Below are 13,686 nucleotides of genomic sequence, written 5' to 3' on the forward strand. Positions count from 1 at the left end.
CAACGGGATGGCCCTTCCTCCGGCCACCGATGTGGTACCCGAGCAGATGCCTGGCGATGCGGCAGGAGTGCTGCCTGCGGATCAGGCAGGTGGAGCCCCCACACCGGTGCCAAGAGGTATGCAGCCTGGTTGAGGCCGTAGTCCAGCAGATGCTGCTGCAAGGCTCAGAGTATTATGAACTTCAGAGGGTTGCTCTGGGTGCCAAGAACCTGCCGGCCATGTGCGGAGTTTCACTGCCAAGTTACTGCACCACTCCGTGCGCCATCACTGGTGGTGGTGCCTGCTGTTGAAGAATCATAGAGCAAGTAATAAAGTGTCGCCCATCATCATGTATGGCCAATGGAATCACAATAATATTAGTTCAATAAACTCTCTGGTTCTGGCTGGCCCCTTCCCAGTCTTCACTGCGGCACACCCACATCCCAGTTGCTCAGTTTCTTCTGGTTAGATAATAACCCACCATAAAAGATTAATCGGTTGTACTGAATGTTCTTCACAAGACTATTAGCTTAGCAATCTAATGCATATCATTAAGTATTATTAGCCATCAAGATCCCTTCTAAGTACTTCCAGTGGGATAGAATGACTCAACGTGCTCCATGTTTCATGCGAAGTTTGGCATTGAAGTTTCAAGCAAGTCTCAGTCAGGTTTCAGGTTAAGTTCAAGTCCAAAAGTGTTTCAGGAAGGTTTCACGCTTTTCGACCAAGTTTCAGCAAAAGTTTCAGGGTAGCTTCAATAGATTTCAGCTTATGTTGAGGGAAAACTGCAATTCTATTAAAAAATACTGTACAGTTTTCTAAAATAATCCAAATATGAAATGCACAAGTTACAATGGTTTGTTGTGCAAAATAAGGATGTCCTAGTATGGCGATAATGCAATAATGAGATAATTCGTAGTTGAATTCTTCAGAAAGTTGCTCTTCAAATTAGATAGCTGAAAATTGCAACTTGTTTTTTGTTTCACCAAGCTGAATTTGCAACTTGTTTTTTGTTTCACTCTATTCCTCTTTCTATTTGGAAAAAAAAAATCAAACAGAAAGATAGCAGAACTAATAAAATTGCATACATAGCGATCACTTGCCTAGATTGTAGATGTCAAGAATTTACCCATGTAATCATAATTTGCAAGGATCAAAATAGTATTGAGTATTCTGTCCCCACTTCAAAAATATGTCATCATATTAGCAGAGTAACACATGAATTCCATTTGTCCTGCATCTGTAAAATGAGTATTATTAGATTTATACTATCATGTCAGAGAATTGAAAATGATAAGGGCTTAAACAGACAATAAGCTGACTGAATAATTATATTTGTTATTTTGTTCTACAGTCTTGAACAAAAGAAATATGGATCTAACCATAATTCCTTCAGTGCAAGCAGAATTGTCACCAGAATTCTGTACATAAATTATCTACAGAATATCTGTTTATTTTATTCAGAATAACATTATTGTATAACCATGATACAGGATCACAGGTGCAGGCTTAAGCCTTGCTCATAAACAGGCAGCATATATAAGGATACACAAACACAACGCTACATTTTAAAACAATATGAAGAGGAATACACAAACCTGCATGTGTTTGCTTGCATTGCATCAACTGGGGCAAAGCTTGCTTCTTGTTTTCTACAGTATTTCAACGTTTTTGTTTATTGAATTTGAAGAACTGATGCAACAGTCTATGGACTTCTCCATAGTTTTGAGTACAAGAGAGTCGTGCTTTTATCCATGGAGGAAGCTTATCAGTTGGGCTGGAATAACTCTTGCTTGATGAAGTCTGTGCATAACGAGAGTCAACCAATAGCATTGCAGCATAATCATTTATGTGCCTGATTGCTCTGCCTGCAATTGTTTCATCATATCATATAAGAAAGTATGCCAACAGTGAATAAGCATCACAGATGCTTAAATAAAGCAGCTTACCAATAGATTGATTCACAGCTTTCATGCACAGGTTCTCATAATACTCTTTTCCACCTTTAGTGCACTTTCGTAATATATTGTAACCAGGCTGAAGTTCACATTCATCATCATATTTTCTCCCTGACGCCTTATCATCTCCAACCAAAAATGAGCTAGAAATAGTTTCGATATGCTTTATTGTCTCTATCAGCTCAACATCAGATGGACTTGGATAGGGCAAGCCAACCATTATTACACAACGACCCATCCCATCACTAAAGTTTATACCTTCAGAAATCTTACCACCAACGACAGCTAATAAAAGTGCCCCATTGATGCCTGTGTCTTGGGAATTTTTACTACAGGATTGAATTTTCTCCTTGTATTTGTTGAGGACAGCCTCGACGTCAGCACTGTTCCTTGGTTCTCTGAAAACATGTTTCTTTTTACAAATCTTGGAAATTGTGCCTGCAGCCGTCCATGCATCATATACACGCCTTTCATAATCATAAGAAGAAAAAAACATAACAACTCCCTCAGGCACAACTGTTACAATATTGCAGATGAAACGTCCAAGCTCTTCAATCTGTGAATACAAGCAAATAAGAATGAGCACAAAGGATAAAGTGCATTCAAGTAGAACATAATTGCACAAGGATCAGGGACAAAGCAACAAAAGAAGCTGCAGATTAACTACAGTACTGCGCTTAACAATTTCAGAAAAAAAAGAATTTTGTTGTTATAGAGAAGGGTAGATGGATGAAATCATACAAGCATACACCCACATAGTAATTATATTTACAAAAAAAACAAAGAAATGAAGGAATAAGCAAGGACTTACACAAGTGTGTTCAACAAAGATTAACATTACAAGGTAATGAAACAAAAAGAAATACAGGTATACAGAAGCAACATGTAAATACATTTTGCAGCAGAGTTTATATTACCCTGGATTGCTAACGATAGACAAGTTGATTAAGGGAGGTACATGTTTACTACTGTCAATTAAACATTTTTTAATTGATGCTTATTGGAAAGAAGATGCTCTGCAAAATAAATTATATAATTTTCATATTTCACAATGTATGCTAGAGTGGCAGAAGCTAATGGGGTAGGGGATGTTATACATGAGGTAGAGAGTGCAAACCATGGAAGTAGAGCTCCTTGAATTGTAGCTGAAATCAAATGTCATGCCTGAGGGTCCACGTGTAACAGCTATTGGAAGAATACTCTCAGGAGGAACAATATGGTTGCATGTAAAGAATTTTATATCAGCTGGTGGCAAGCTTGGACACAAGCGTAGCCTAGTTTCTTCAATAGGCTGGAGGGTTCCACCAGCAAGGATAACAGCATAAGCATCCCGAGTGACCTGCAACAGGTAAGGAACAAAAACTCATAAGTAGCTATAGCATATACTTTCAGCAACACAAAATGTCAAGGTATAGTACCTCTGAAAATAATTTTTCCGCACAAAGCATCACAAATTTAAGATATGCTTCTTCAGGTTGTCCACTGAGCTTTTGCTTTGCAACAATGATTCTTCCATCATCATTGCTGTTCATAAGGGAGCGTAGAAAGTCAATCAATGCCTGAAAGCATGATATACTGCTTCCTTCATCATGTTCCTGCTGGAGATCAAACTGATTTACACCAGCTTGGATGCAAGTTGTCCTGTTGGCATATCCACTAACCTGACAAAACAACAATCAGATGACAAGGGCATTGGGCAATTGAATGTGTACATTGCGGTAGAATTCTTCACCTTGTGAATTATATTGCTTTCTTTTACATACTGACAAAGTTTCACTATGTTTATGTTATCAATGTCAAGGGAAAACAAGAATTGGTTTATGGTCATAGAAGACAAGGTGCTGGCACCATCTTGATTGTTGGTCAAAACTCGTAGGAAAGACCTTGTTAAAACTGTCAATGTCTGGATGTATCGTCGATTCCCAGCTCCCAAAACATTGTGAAATCTGTTAAGGTATGCATCCAGGTGGGAAAGAACTGCCTTCAACTACAATCCAAAAGGAAATTAATATCAGGAAACAAAGTTTAAAAAATAAGAATCAGATGATGAAGTTTGTTTTCTGAACACCACTATTTTCGCACTTGTAAGCCGCACATTACAGAAGCAATGCTACAATCCCAATTTTAGGCCAAGGAAATACCAAAAAGGCCAATTTAGATGGAATGCTCAAGTCATGTACTGACTGAATTTTGTTTTCAACATTAAATTCTGAACATGAACCGGACAAAGACCATATTTAGAAAATTATTATGTACCATACAACCATGTAGGCAAGCCAAAATAACATCACCACTGAAGGGCCCTCCTTGTTTAGACCCATTTATATGGCTAATTCCTAAATTCCCCTTTTGTGTCTTGACGACAATACTAAATATGCATCAGGATACAAAACATGGGTCTATATGCCATTTATGTCATAGAAATAAATCGTGATAAATAAAACGTGTGGAATATATTTGATACTTCTGTTTCTTTAATCTTGAAAGAACTGGAAAGCAATACAGTTGCTAACAAATACAGATATCCATGACAGAGCAAGATATTATACCAGATTGTGATGAAAATGTGAATGAAAGTTGAGAGTAACCTGAGAAGATGTAATCTTTGAATTGTACATGCTGGTCAGAGAATCAGCTAAGTTGTGAGCCTCATCTATGATGACAACACTGTTCTTCAGATTAAGGCCAAGCGATTCTCTAGCAGACTTCAGCAATAAAGATTGATAAGGAAGGACTACAAGGTCAGCTGAGCGGACCATGTCCCGTGAACCATAGTAGGGGCATGTTCCAATCTTCTTTCCTATGTGTGCCAAATCCTCGATGTCTAATGCACCTTGGTCTGACACTTCGCTCCTGAACTCTTTCTGAAGGCTTCTATTTCTTAACATTGGGCACCCACAAGAGTTCTTTGCATTGCGTGCCTTTCTTTTATCATCCTCAACCTACATATTCACGGCCATCAAACGAATTAGTAGTAATCAACCAAGTTCAATATTGCAGCAGACTTTTAGTTTCACCTAAGAATGGACGTCCCTAATCAATAATTATATTTCGCCACTCAGGTGAAAGGTGTCAGGAAAGCGCTCCAAAGAAGAAATAGTGCAGACAAAGAATGAATCAAGATCATCGGACCTTAGTTTTGCTGCTCTTCTTGTTCTTCTGCAGTTCCAAGCACCGCTCATTAATCCGGTTTGCACTGCCAAGCTTCAGAACATCTGCAGGCGAACACATCACGCACCAACTCACTCACACACAGCGCCACCACCTAAAAGGAAAAACAGCAATTTTAACAGATCCCCTTACCCTTGTTGATGCACAAGTTCTTCCTGGACCCCAATGCCACCGTCCTGAGCCTCCCCACAAACTCCGTCCTCTTGAGCTCCCCCACGAACTGCGAGAGCTGCGAGTGCGTGCGGCTCGTGAAGTAAACCTTGGGCGTCACCTCCTCCTCTTCCTCATCCGACTCGCCGTCGCTGCTGCTGCTGCTGCTGATGCTACCGCAATGTGCACGCTTCCCCACCCCGCGCATCGCGCCGTCTTCGCCTTCGCTCTCAAACTCCTCCAGCAGGAACTCCGCATCGTCGTCGCCGGCGCCTTGCTCCCCAAACCCGTCGGGTTTCCCCGAACCCGCCGTTTTCCTCATCGCCGGAGGCTTGGTCTTCTTCTTCTTCTTCTTCGCGACCTCCTTCTCCGGCGGCAGCGGCGTGAAATCCCGCATCCAGTCGGGCTCGTCTTCGTCCACCCCGGGGCCAGCGACGCCGCCGGGGTGGGCCGGCGCCGTAGCGGCGGCGTCGCGGCGGTCGAGGAGCCACTGGAGCGCGCTGCAGATGATGCTGAGCGTCTTGCCAGTGCCTTCGGTTTCACCAAAAAGAGATGCCGATAGTGGTTTAGAGGACTGCGGCGCGGAGGGAGGGAGGATGGAGGATATGGCGGTCGGCGACTGACCGGTGGGGCTCTCCAGTAGCGCGAGGGCGCCGGGGCCGGAGGAGAGGGCAGTGTAGAGGAACGACATGAATTCCGACTGGATCGGGTACGGCGCGAACGGGAACGCCGGGAATTCCTCCCGCGGCGTTGGCGGCGGCGGCATCGGCGGCGTTGGCATTTCGGCGAGCTCGCGGCGGGCGCGGGAGACGGCAGGTGCGTGTGGGGGGTTTCCCGCGCGGCCCGCCCGATGATGGTTGGCGTGCTGGCGGCGGGATGGGATGGGCTGAATTGGACTGGACTAGGTTTGGGCCTAGCCTAATAATTGCATCGTTGGGCCCAAGGGATTTCAGCAAAATTCCTACTTCCACGACAGCGTACTTCTCTCAGTCCTCATTGGTTTCAGTTTCCTTTTGCTTCAGTCAATCAGTCTCCCACAACAGGATCATTCAAATTTTCAGCTTGAGGAGTTGAGAAATTAGGATGCTAATGCTAAAGTAAAATCAACACTAGCGCTCGCATGCATAATTTCCACGACAATTACCAATCCATACGACGCAATCCACTTTGTACATGTAGTTTTACTGAGTACTACTATACTAATAGCTGCAACCATATAGGATCGATCAAAAGCTCCTCCTCCTCCCTTTGTAAACCACCAAGCAATGATCCAAGCAATATAATGCAAGAACTCGGTCGCGTCATTCCCCCACGCATGGCGTGCGTGGAGCTCGGCGACTCCTCCGGCTCCGTCGCCGCCGCCCCATCAGGCCATGGCCATCACTGCGCGCTGCCGGCCTCGATGTCGTTGCTCTTGGTGCTCCCGTCCTCGCCCTGGCTCTCGTGCAGCTCAATGATGGGCTTCATCTTGCGCTCCGTGATGGCGATGGAGATGTCGTTGGGGAAGAGGTTCCGGAGCACGAAGGCGTGCACCAGCGTGGTGGCGAACAGCGCCGTCACCGTCAGCACGGCCACCGCGGACAGCGCCACGCACAGCGCCTTGGTGAAGGTGTTGTCCACCTCCGTCGAGTACCGGATCGACGCGATGGCGGCGCCGGTCATCGGGAACGTGTAGGCCCACCACGCCAGCGAGAAGCGGAACCCGCGGAAGAAGTTGATCCGCACCGCCAGCGACGCGTACAGGAACATGGCGATGAAGTAGGCCACCCGGGACCCGTACCCGAACTCGCCCGTGATCCTGGCCCACGCCATGGACGCCACGCTCGGCGCCGCCACGAACAGGAAGAACACAGGGTGGAGCTCCTTGGGCAGCGTCTCGTTCGTGGGGAGGCGCTGGTACAGCGTCACGAACAGCACGCTGTAGTGCGCCAGCCCCACGGAGAAGAAGAACACGGGGCCCTCCCGGAGCCCCATGGACGCGCCAAGCAGCGCGCCCACGAAGTTGCCCACCACGGACAGGTGGTTCGACGGGTTCGCCACCTTGGACAGCCGCCGCTGCCCGCCGGACATCCACTGCCCGTAGATCTTCAGCTCCAGGACCAGCACGGGCGCCATCAGCGCGTACCAGAGCCACCGCGGCAGCTCCGTCGCCACGGACGGCGGCACGCCGATGGCCAGGAACAGGCACGCGATCCACGGCGCGAAGAAGAAGTTGACGCGGATCGGGTGGTAGTACTCGCGCCGCACAGCCTCGAAGAAGAAGGCGACCTTGAGCGCGTACACGGCCGTGATGGCGCACATGAGCGCCACGGAGATGCACCAGAGCACCAGGTTCACCTTGGTGCCGACGTGCAGGAACGTGGTGGGCGCCGACGTGGCGATCGTCTTCCACAGGATCGCCTGGCTGCTCACGCCCAGGCTCATGCCGAACGCCGACACGGGGAACCGGAGCAGGAACGGCCACTTCTTGTCCGACGGCAGCACCAGCTCCTCGGACGACTTGAGCTGGTCGAGCTCGGGGCCCTCCAGCGCCGCGAAGAAGCGGTCCACCTTGGGCATGGACGTGCTGCGGCTGGTGGTGATGGCGTCGTCCTCGCCGTCCTCCTCGTCGTCGTGCACCTCCGGCGCGCGGGCCAGGTGGGTGAGCTGCCGCTCCAGCTTCCCGGAGAAGGTCTTGAACGAGTCGTAGCGCTTGTCCCGGCTCATGACCCTGCTGCCGGCGCGGCCCGCCCGGGCGCTGCCGGGGGGCGCGGGCTGCCCGCCAGGGATGGGCTGCGACCGGAACACCACCTTGTCCGGCTGGTGCGCGAACCGGACGCTCCCTCCATGCTTGTCCTGCGCGGCAGGCGGCGACGGCTGAGGTTCGCCGCGCGCCGCGGCGTTCGCCATGGCCTGCCGCCTTAGGCCGTCCGGGTCGCCGCCGGCGCCGCCGCCCAGCCCCGCGGGGATGGCCGGCGCGCCGAAGCCGGTCGGCGACGCGGGGAGGCTGATGGACACCGGCTGCATCGTGCGGTAGCCCGGCGCCTGGAACGGCGATTCCAGCGACGGGAGCACCACCTCGCTGCGGCGCGTGACGCGGTCCATCGGCAGCCCCTGCATTAGCCGCGAGCGGAAAGAAACGATCAGTCCTCCATGTTCTCCGTGAACGAACGGCCGGTGGCGAGGAGCTCGGAGCCTCGGAGGTAGGTAGGTAGGTAGGTACTCCACTCACCCCGGGGCGGGACGCCTTCTTGGGGCTGGGCTGCGGGCGCGCGCTCGGCGTCGTCGGTGTGGCGGCGTCCTGGTGGCGCGGGCTCGGCGTCGGGGTGACGTCGAAGCCGGGCAGGTTGGAGACCTCGACGTCGGCGAGAAGCGGCGGCACGGCGCGGGGCGTGGTGCTGTTGCCGGTGGCCCCCTCCATGGCTCACTCAGCCGACTGAGAGCAAGAGACCGTACCTGCGCGGCGCACATCTAGCTGGTGAGTACACCAGATGGGAACTGATGAACTTATAAACAGAGACAAGCACAGTGAGGACACAGCAGATCGAGAAAGAAAAAAAAACAAGTGCGCATCCCTTCGTTCCAACTAAAGCCGTCGCCCAACTGCTGGGAGAGCAGAGATCAACAGAGGAACCATCTGAGAACTTACCAGTGTCGACGCGCCCCGCTGGACTACGAAACCTGGTGACGGGCCGATTTGGCAGGACGCTATGACAAACTGGAGTGAATCTAAAAGATATCACAAGGTGGCAGGAGATCGGAGATGTCTGGACGGTTCTTGCGAGTTGTTGGGCAGACAGGAGACGATGATGATCGATCTCGATTCCCAACACTAGCAGCGGCGCCAGAACATCTCCGATGAAGAAAACGGTGCGAGCATGTGCAGGGCAAAGGGGTTGGGGCATTTTTAAATGGCCAGGAGAGTACCAGCTGCTGACTGTCCTGGTTGCATCGGTGGCAGGCAGTGGCGCCAGCACCGGACAGAGAGGCCCCCAGAGATGAGGTGAGCGGAGGAGCCTGCTGGCTGCCGCCCGATCTGCTGAACCGCAACGGATTTGCGCGCGTCACCGGCTGCCAGATGCGGGTACGCGCAACAGCAGATCGAGGGTTCCGTTTCTTCTGTTGCGTGACGGCATTCTCGATGGTATTAGCCTGTATCCAACCGTCGTTCTCTATATCCTTCTCTATATTCTTCATTTCTCTCCAATAACATTCTCTAAATCTCATTCTCTATACATTAAATTCTATATTAGAAACGTATTTTATTCCAAATTTTTGTACGTACGTATTTATCATACCCCAAATGCTATGGACATATTTTATTTTTATTTAATTCAGTGTTTAAAACGTAAATAAAAAATAGAGAAGAGGAGAGAGAATCTCTATATATATAGAGGAAACCTGTAGCGTTCTCTATTTTAGAGGACCATTTAGAGAATACTGCTGGAGCAATAGAGAACGGAATCGTATTTATATATAGGATAGAGAACGGTTTAGAGGGCACCGTTGGAGAAACCCTAATAGGATTGTACAATGAGGAACTCGTAACAGACCCTTCCCTGGTGTTCAGACACGTGGCGCGCGCCGAAGCGCATGCTAACGGCGTGACACTCCTTTCAGGCGGAAAAAGAATTTGGTGCAGTCGCCGCGTGGTACGTTCGATCGCATGAGACCAAAAAGGGCAGCAACCAAATCTAAACTAAAATGATTCTATCATGACATCGCCTTTTGATGGGCGGCCATCCATTTCTAAGACCTTGACCACTCAGCATGTACATCAGGACTTACTACTAGGGGGCACAGCAAAGTGAAATTGGCAAAGGGGAAACCAAAGGCAACCTTCTTCATTCTTGGCTGCAACGACCCGACAACACCGCCACCTCTGGCGCCACCACAAGTTCACTTCCTGAGGTAGAGTATCCTCCTGTCCTGCATGGAGTATGGGCAGTGGTCAAGCGCTAAGACGTTGACGGCTCGGGTCCAATGATCCCAGCACCACCACAGGATCTCTAATTCCCGCCAAACTCAGAGGCGCCGATTTGGAAAATTTTCTGGCTACGTAAAATCTACCCAGCAACGACGACACCGCTGGCTTGCGTTGGCATCGGCCATCGGTGCGAGGTCCTGGAGGCCGGGAAGATTGACGACTGTACGGTGCCGGAGCGCACCAGGTGTGCATGCAGACATCACATCGAGGAGCACCTGTCACTAGCAGCTATTACGCAGGGCCTACTGAAAACGGCGGCGAGGCGTCGCCGTCGTCCGGACGCGACCAACCGCGCGCGCTAGCTGGACACGCAGGGAAAAAAAACAGAGGAGGCGTCGTCGCCGTCACCGAAATCTCGCCGGAGCAGCGGTAGGTCCACGTACGCCGCCGTGACCGGTTCCGGACAAGCCGAGCGCAGGTCGCAACTGGTGGTGTACGGAACTGACGGACGGATCGGCCGGTCAGGGGAAGACCACGCCGTCCCGTGTGTGTGCCCTGTGGCTGTAGAGATGCATGATCGAGCAGATGACTGGTGCTGGCGCCATGCATCTGGATCCTTAGTTAATTATTAGCTGGCCATTAGCTACAGAATGTCCCTCGCGCGAAGGGATTTTAAATTGAAATCATGGTTAGCTAGCTCATGCGGGATATGGTTAGCTGGAGCCAGCTCGTCGGTCTGCCTTGGCCGCCAATCAACGGAGGCGGCACGCGCGCCGCACGTAATCCACGCCGCAATCCTCGCCGGGCGCGGTCCAGTCCAATTTACACGCTCGCGCGCGTTCGGCGCGTCGCGGTCGGACGCGCCCGCGGCGTCGGGCGGCGTCGTGCTACCCAGCTACCGCGGCGCCGAGTAGTAAAATACTAAACCATGTCCTCCACGGCGTACGGCGGCGCCGTGATTAGGCGGCCGGGTTGATAGATAATTGATCAATTAACTAATCGCCCCGCGGCGAGCCAGCGGGGGTAATGAAAAGAACGTAAGCAATCCAGCGATGAGATTGATCCTAACCTGGGAGGAACCCGGCGGCGGCGGCGGCGGCGGCGGCTCTGCCTGCAGGGTGTGGGGGTACGCCGAGGTGGCGCGCGGCGCCGCTCGCCGCCGGGAGGAGCAGCAGCTAGCGCGAGCCGCCACGGGCAGGTCCCACCACGCGGGTCCGTAACCTAATAACGGGAGGGGGCGCGTGCTGTGCCTTGCTGGACGTACCGGGGCGCTAGCTAAACATGGCGGCTAGCTAGCGCGGCCGCCTAGGCTGGCTGGCTGCCTGGCCAAACCGCGCGGCGCACGCGCCACCCCGGGTCTCCCGGCCCGCCGCGTCGTCGTGCCTGTGCCGTGTCGCACAAGTACTGTTCCGTCCGTGCAAACTGCAGCGATGATCAGCTGGCTCCTCCCCAGGCCGGCCTGACAGCTCAGGTCGGAAGGTGCGCGATCTTACTTGGAAGGACTCGATCAAGGAAGATCGATAAAACCGGACACGAACTTGCAGGGCTAGGGAAGGCGCAGGTGACCAAAACCAAACGGCCGGAGAAGGCGCAGGGCCACGTGGTAGGGGCAGGGCGCCGTGCCGGCCGGCAGCAAGGATCGCCGGAGATCTTGCTCGGCGTGGGGGTGCGTAATCGGATCCGACCACGGCCAAACCGCGCTAGCACATACATGTGGCTGGGTTGGTCGCGGCAGGCGATCGTGACTGACGTGGAATCGCATGCACGTCCCTCCCTCCATCCTCAGGAAAACACCGCGCACATATGCACAAACAGCTCTGGTTCCGTAAGGGACGGAAAGGCGAGCCTTTTTCTTCCCTCTTGTCACGCAGCGAGCAGGCTCTAGCTCCACGCGCCGTCGCGGCGACCTCGGCCACCAGCTACCAATCCAACAAGAGTCGAGCCTCCTCTTGAAAACCGTAGGGATTTTACTGGAACTGGTCTGATCTCTCATGAGACTTGGGTCTCTGCTGGGCTTGCGTGTGCGGCGTCTGACCTGTGCTACGAGCAAATTAAAATAAAGCTATGCTGTGCTTACCCACTTGTTGTTTGGTTTCAGAGCACAAATCTTTAATCATATTTGGTGTGCCTATCTATCCACTGGTAGTATGTACTTGCTGCTGGGCATTGTGCAGGGAATCAAACCTATTCTCCATCTCTTGCCCCCTTTTTTTTTTCTTGCGCCATGATGCAAAAATGATGTGCTACCAAGCTCTCTTTATACTGGTGCTGCTACGTATTGGAGCTTTATTCAGCGGGCAATAATGTAGTACCCCATGGCAGAGACGGCTACTCTCTTTTTTTTTTCTCTTTCCTTTACAGAAAATAGGGTACAGTAAAGTTCATGATGCAGAAAAAGTTGTTTGGGCAATTTTTAGAAAGGAAAGACTTGGTTAGCCAATGAGCTCTTAGGCTGCTGGCTGCGCCTGTATTGCACGGCCACAAAACTGAGCCTCTTAGGTTTTATGTTTTTGTTATCTTTATCAAGAAGCTTCATTGTACGCTTCTTGTGAATACAATATATATTTTTGCTATTTTTATGCCCAATAAGATCCTATTACGACCACCGTAAGTAAGGACCTATGGTGTAATCGGCACAAATCTGCATTTTTTTCCCTCCATGTTTTACTTCCAAGAAGATAGGAGTGGGACCATTAGGCCAAGAAGTACAGCTAATGTTATGTGTTCCTGTGTCCATGTTCAAATGTTCAATGGAGATACTCTCCTCGATGACGTGTCCCTGTTCCACATAACTGCTAGGACAGTAGCAACAAGTCCCCAAGATGGAATTGATGCTGTCACCCTCAGCAGGATGTACAAGCAAACAGCAGAACCAGAGGAACGCAGTTGAGGTAGCCGAAAACAACACATCCCAAACAAGTTTATGCTGAGAGATTAGATGGGGAGAGCAAGGCTGACGGGCTCACCTGACTATCGCCTGCCGAATGCCGATCCCTGCAATCTAGGGAGCTGCTGCAGGACGCCACCACCAAGCCTGAAGTGAAGTGACGCGGCGGCGGCCAGGCCACTGGGGAAGACTGGAGAGACAGGACTCAGAAGAGTGGAGATGCCAGATGGGTGTGTGGTGACTGGAGGTGGACGTGTGGGGCTATTTATACGGATCTCTCGGAGGCCTCTGCGCACAAGGGGTCGAGGGGTTTCCTTCCTCCAGCTTCCCGGCTCCTTCCCCGCAGCGCCGTTTCCACTTTCCAGGAGAGGCTCAGGGGCTCAGCCGCTCAGGGCGGTGTCCCCCTCCAGTTGGGTTGCGGGGCTGCTTCTCCTGCTCTGGTTTTGCTGCCTCTCTGATGTGCAGACGCGGGTTCTGCCACGCGGGCCACAGACACAGATACGGACATACAGATTGGTTAGCTATGGAGAGCGAGCATCGTTTCCGTCTACCCCGAGTTTAATAATTGTACCTCCTCCTGCTCCGTTTTGTTTTGATGCACCACACCCTTTTTCACGTGGGGATTAAGGGGTAAG

At 51.1% G+C, this 13,686-nt stretch overlaps 2 protein-coding genes across 3 annotated transcripts; both read right to left on the reverse strand.

The window, feature by feature from the left end:
• Positions 1-288: 288 nt before the first annotated feature.
• LOC112886955 (ATP-dependent DNA helicase DDX11) lies at positions 289-6,132 on the reverse strand. Its single transcript, XM_025953003.1, has 11 exons — positions 5,883-6,132; positions 5,241-5,789; positions 5,070-5,152; positions 4,526-4,879; positions 3,670-3,924; positions 3,356-3,598; positions 3,055-3,276; positions 1,929-2,493; positions 1,578-1,847; positions 1,109-1,213; positions 289-440 (listed from the first exon to the last, which is right to left on the reverse strand). The coding sequence occupies exons 1-9, from the start codon at positions 6,037-6,039 to the stop codon at positions 1,642-1,644; spliced, it is 2,634 nt and encodes an 877-aa protein (XP_025808788.1). The 5' UTR covers positions 6,040-6,132; the 3' UTR covers positions 289-440; positions 1,109-1,213; positions 1,578-1,641.
• A 224-nt stretch (positions 6,133-6,356) lies between these two features.
• Positions 6,357-13,278, reverse strand: LOC112886956 (S-type anion channel SLAH2-like). 2 transcript variants are annotated; one of them, XM_025953005.1, is made up of 3 exons: positions 13,131-13,278; positions 8,470-8,693; positions 6,357-8,351 (listed from the first exon to the last, which is right to left on the reverse strand). In XM_025953005.1, exons 2-3 carry the CDS (start codon positions 8,656-8,658, stop codon positions 6,639-6,641), a joined length of 1,902 nt encoding a protein of 633 aa, XP_025808790.1. In that variant the 5' UTR covers positions 8,659-8,693; positions 13,131-13,278; the 3' UTR covers positions 6,357-6,638. The 2 variants fall into 2 exon arrangements, with proteins under 2 accessions (XP_025808790.1, XP_025808789.1); XM_025953004.1 differs by lacking the exon at positions 13,131-13,278 and adding an exon at positions 8,887-9,123.
• Between the last annotated feature and the right edge of the window lie 408 nt (positions 13,279-13,686).

This window comes from Panicum hallii, chromosome 3, assembly GCF_002211085.1.
Source record: "Panicum hallii strain FIL2 chromosome 3, PHallii_v3.1, whole genome shotgun sequence".
Lineage (NCBI taxonomy): Eukaryota > Viridiplantae > Streptophyta > Magnoliopsida > Poales > Poaceae > Panicum > Panicum hallii.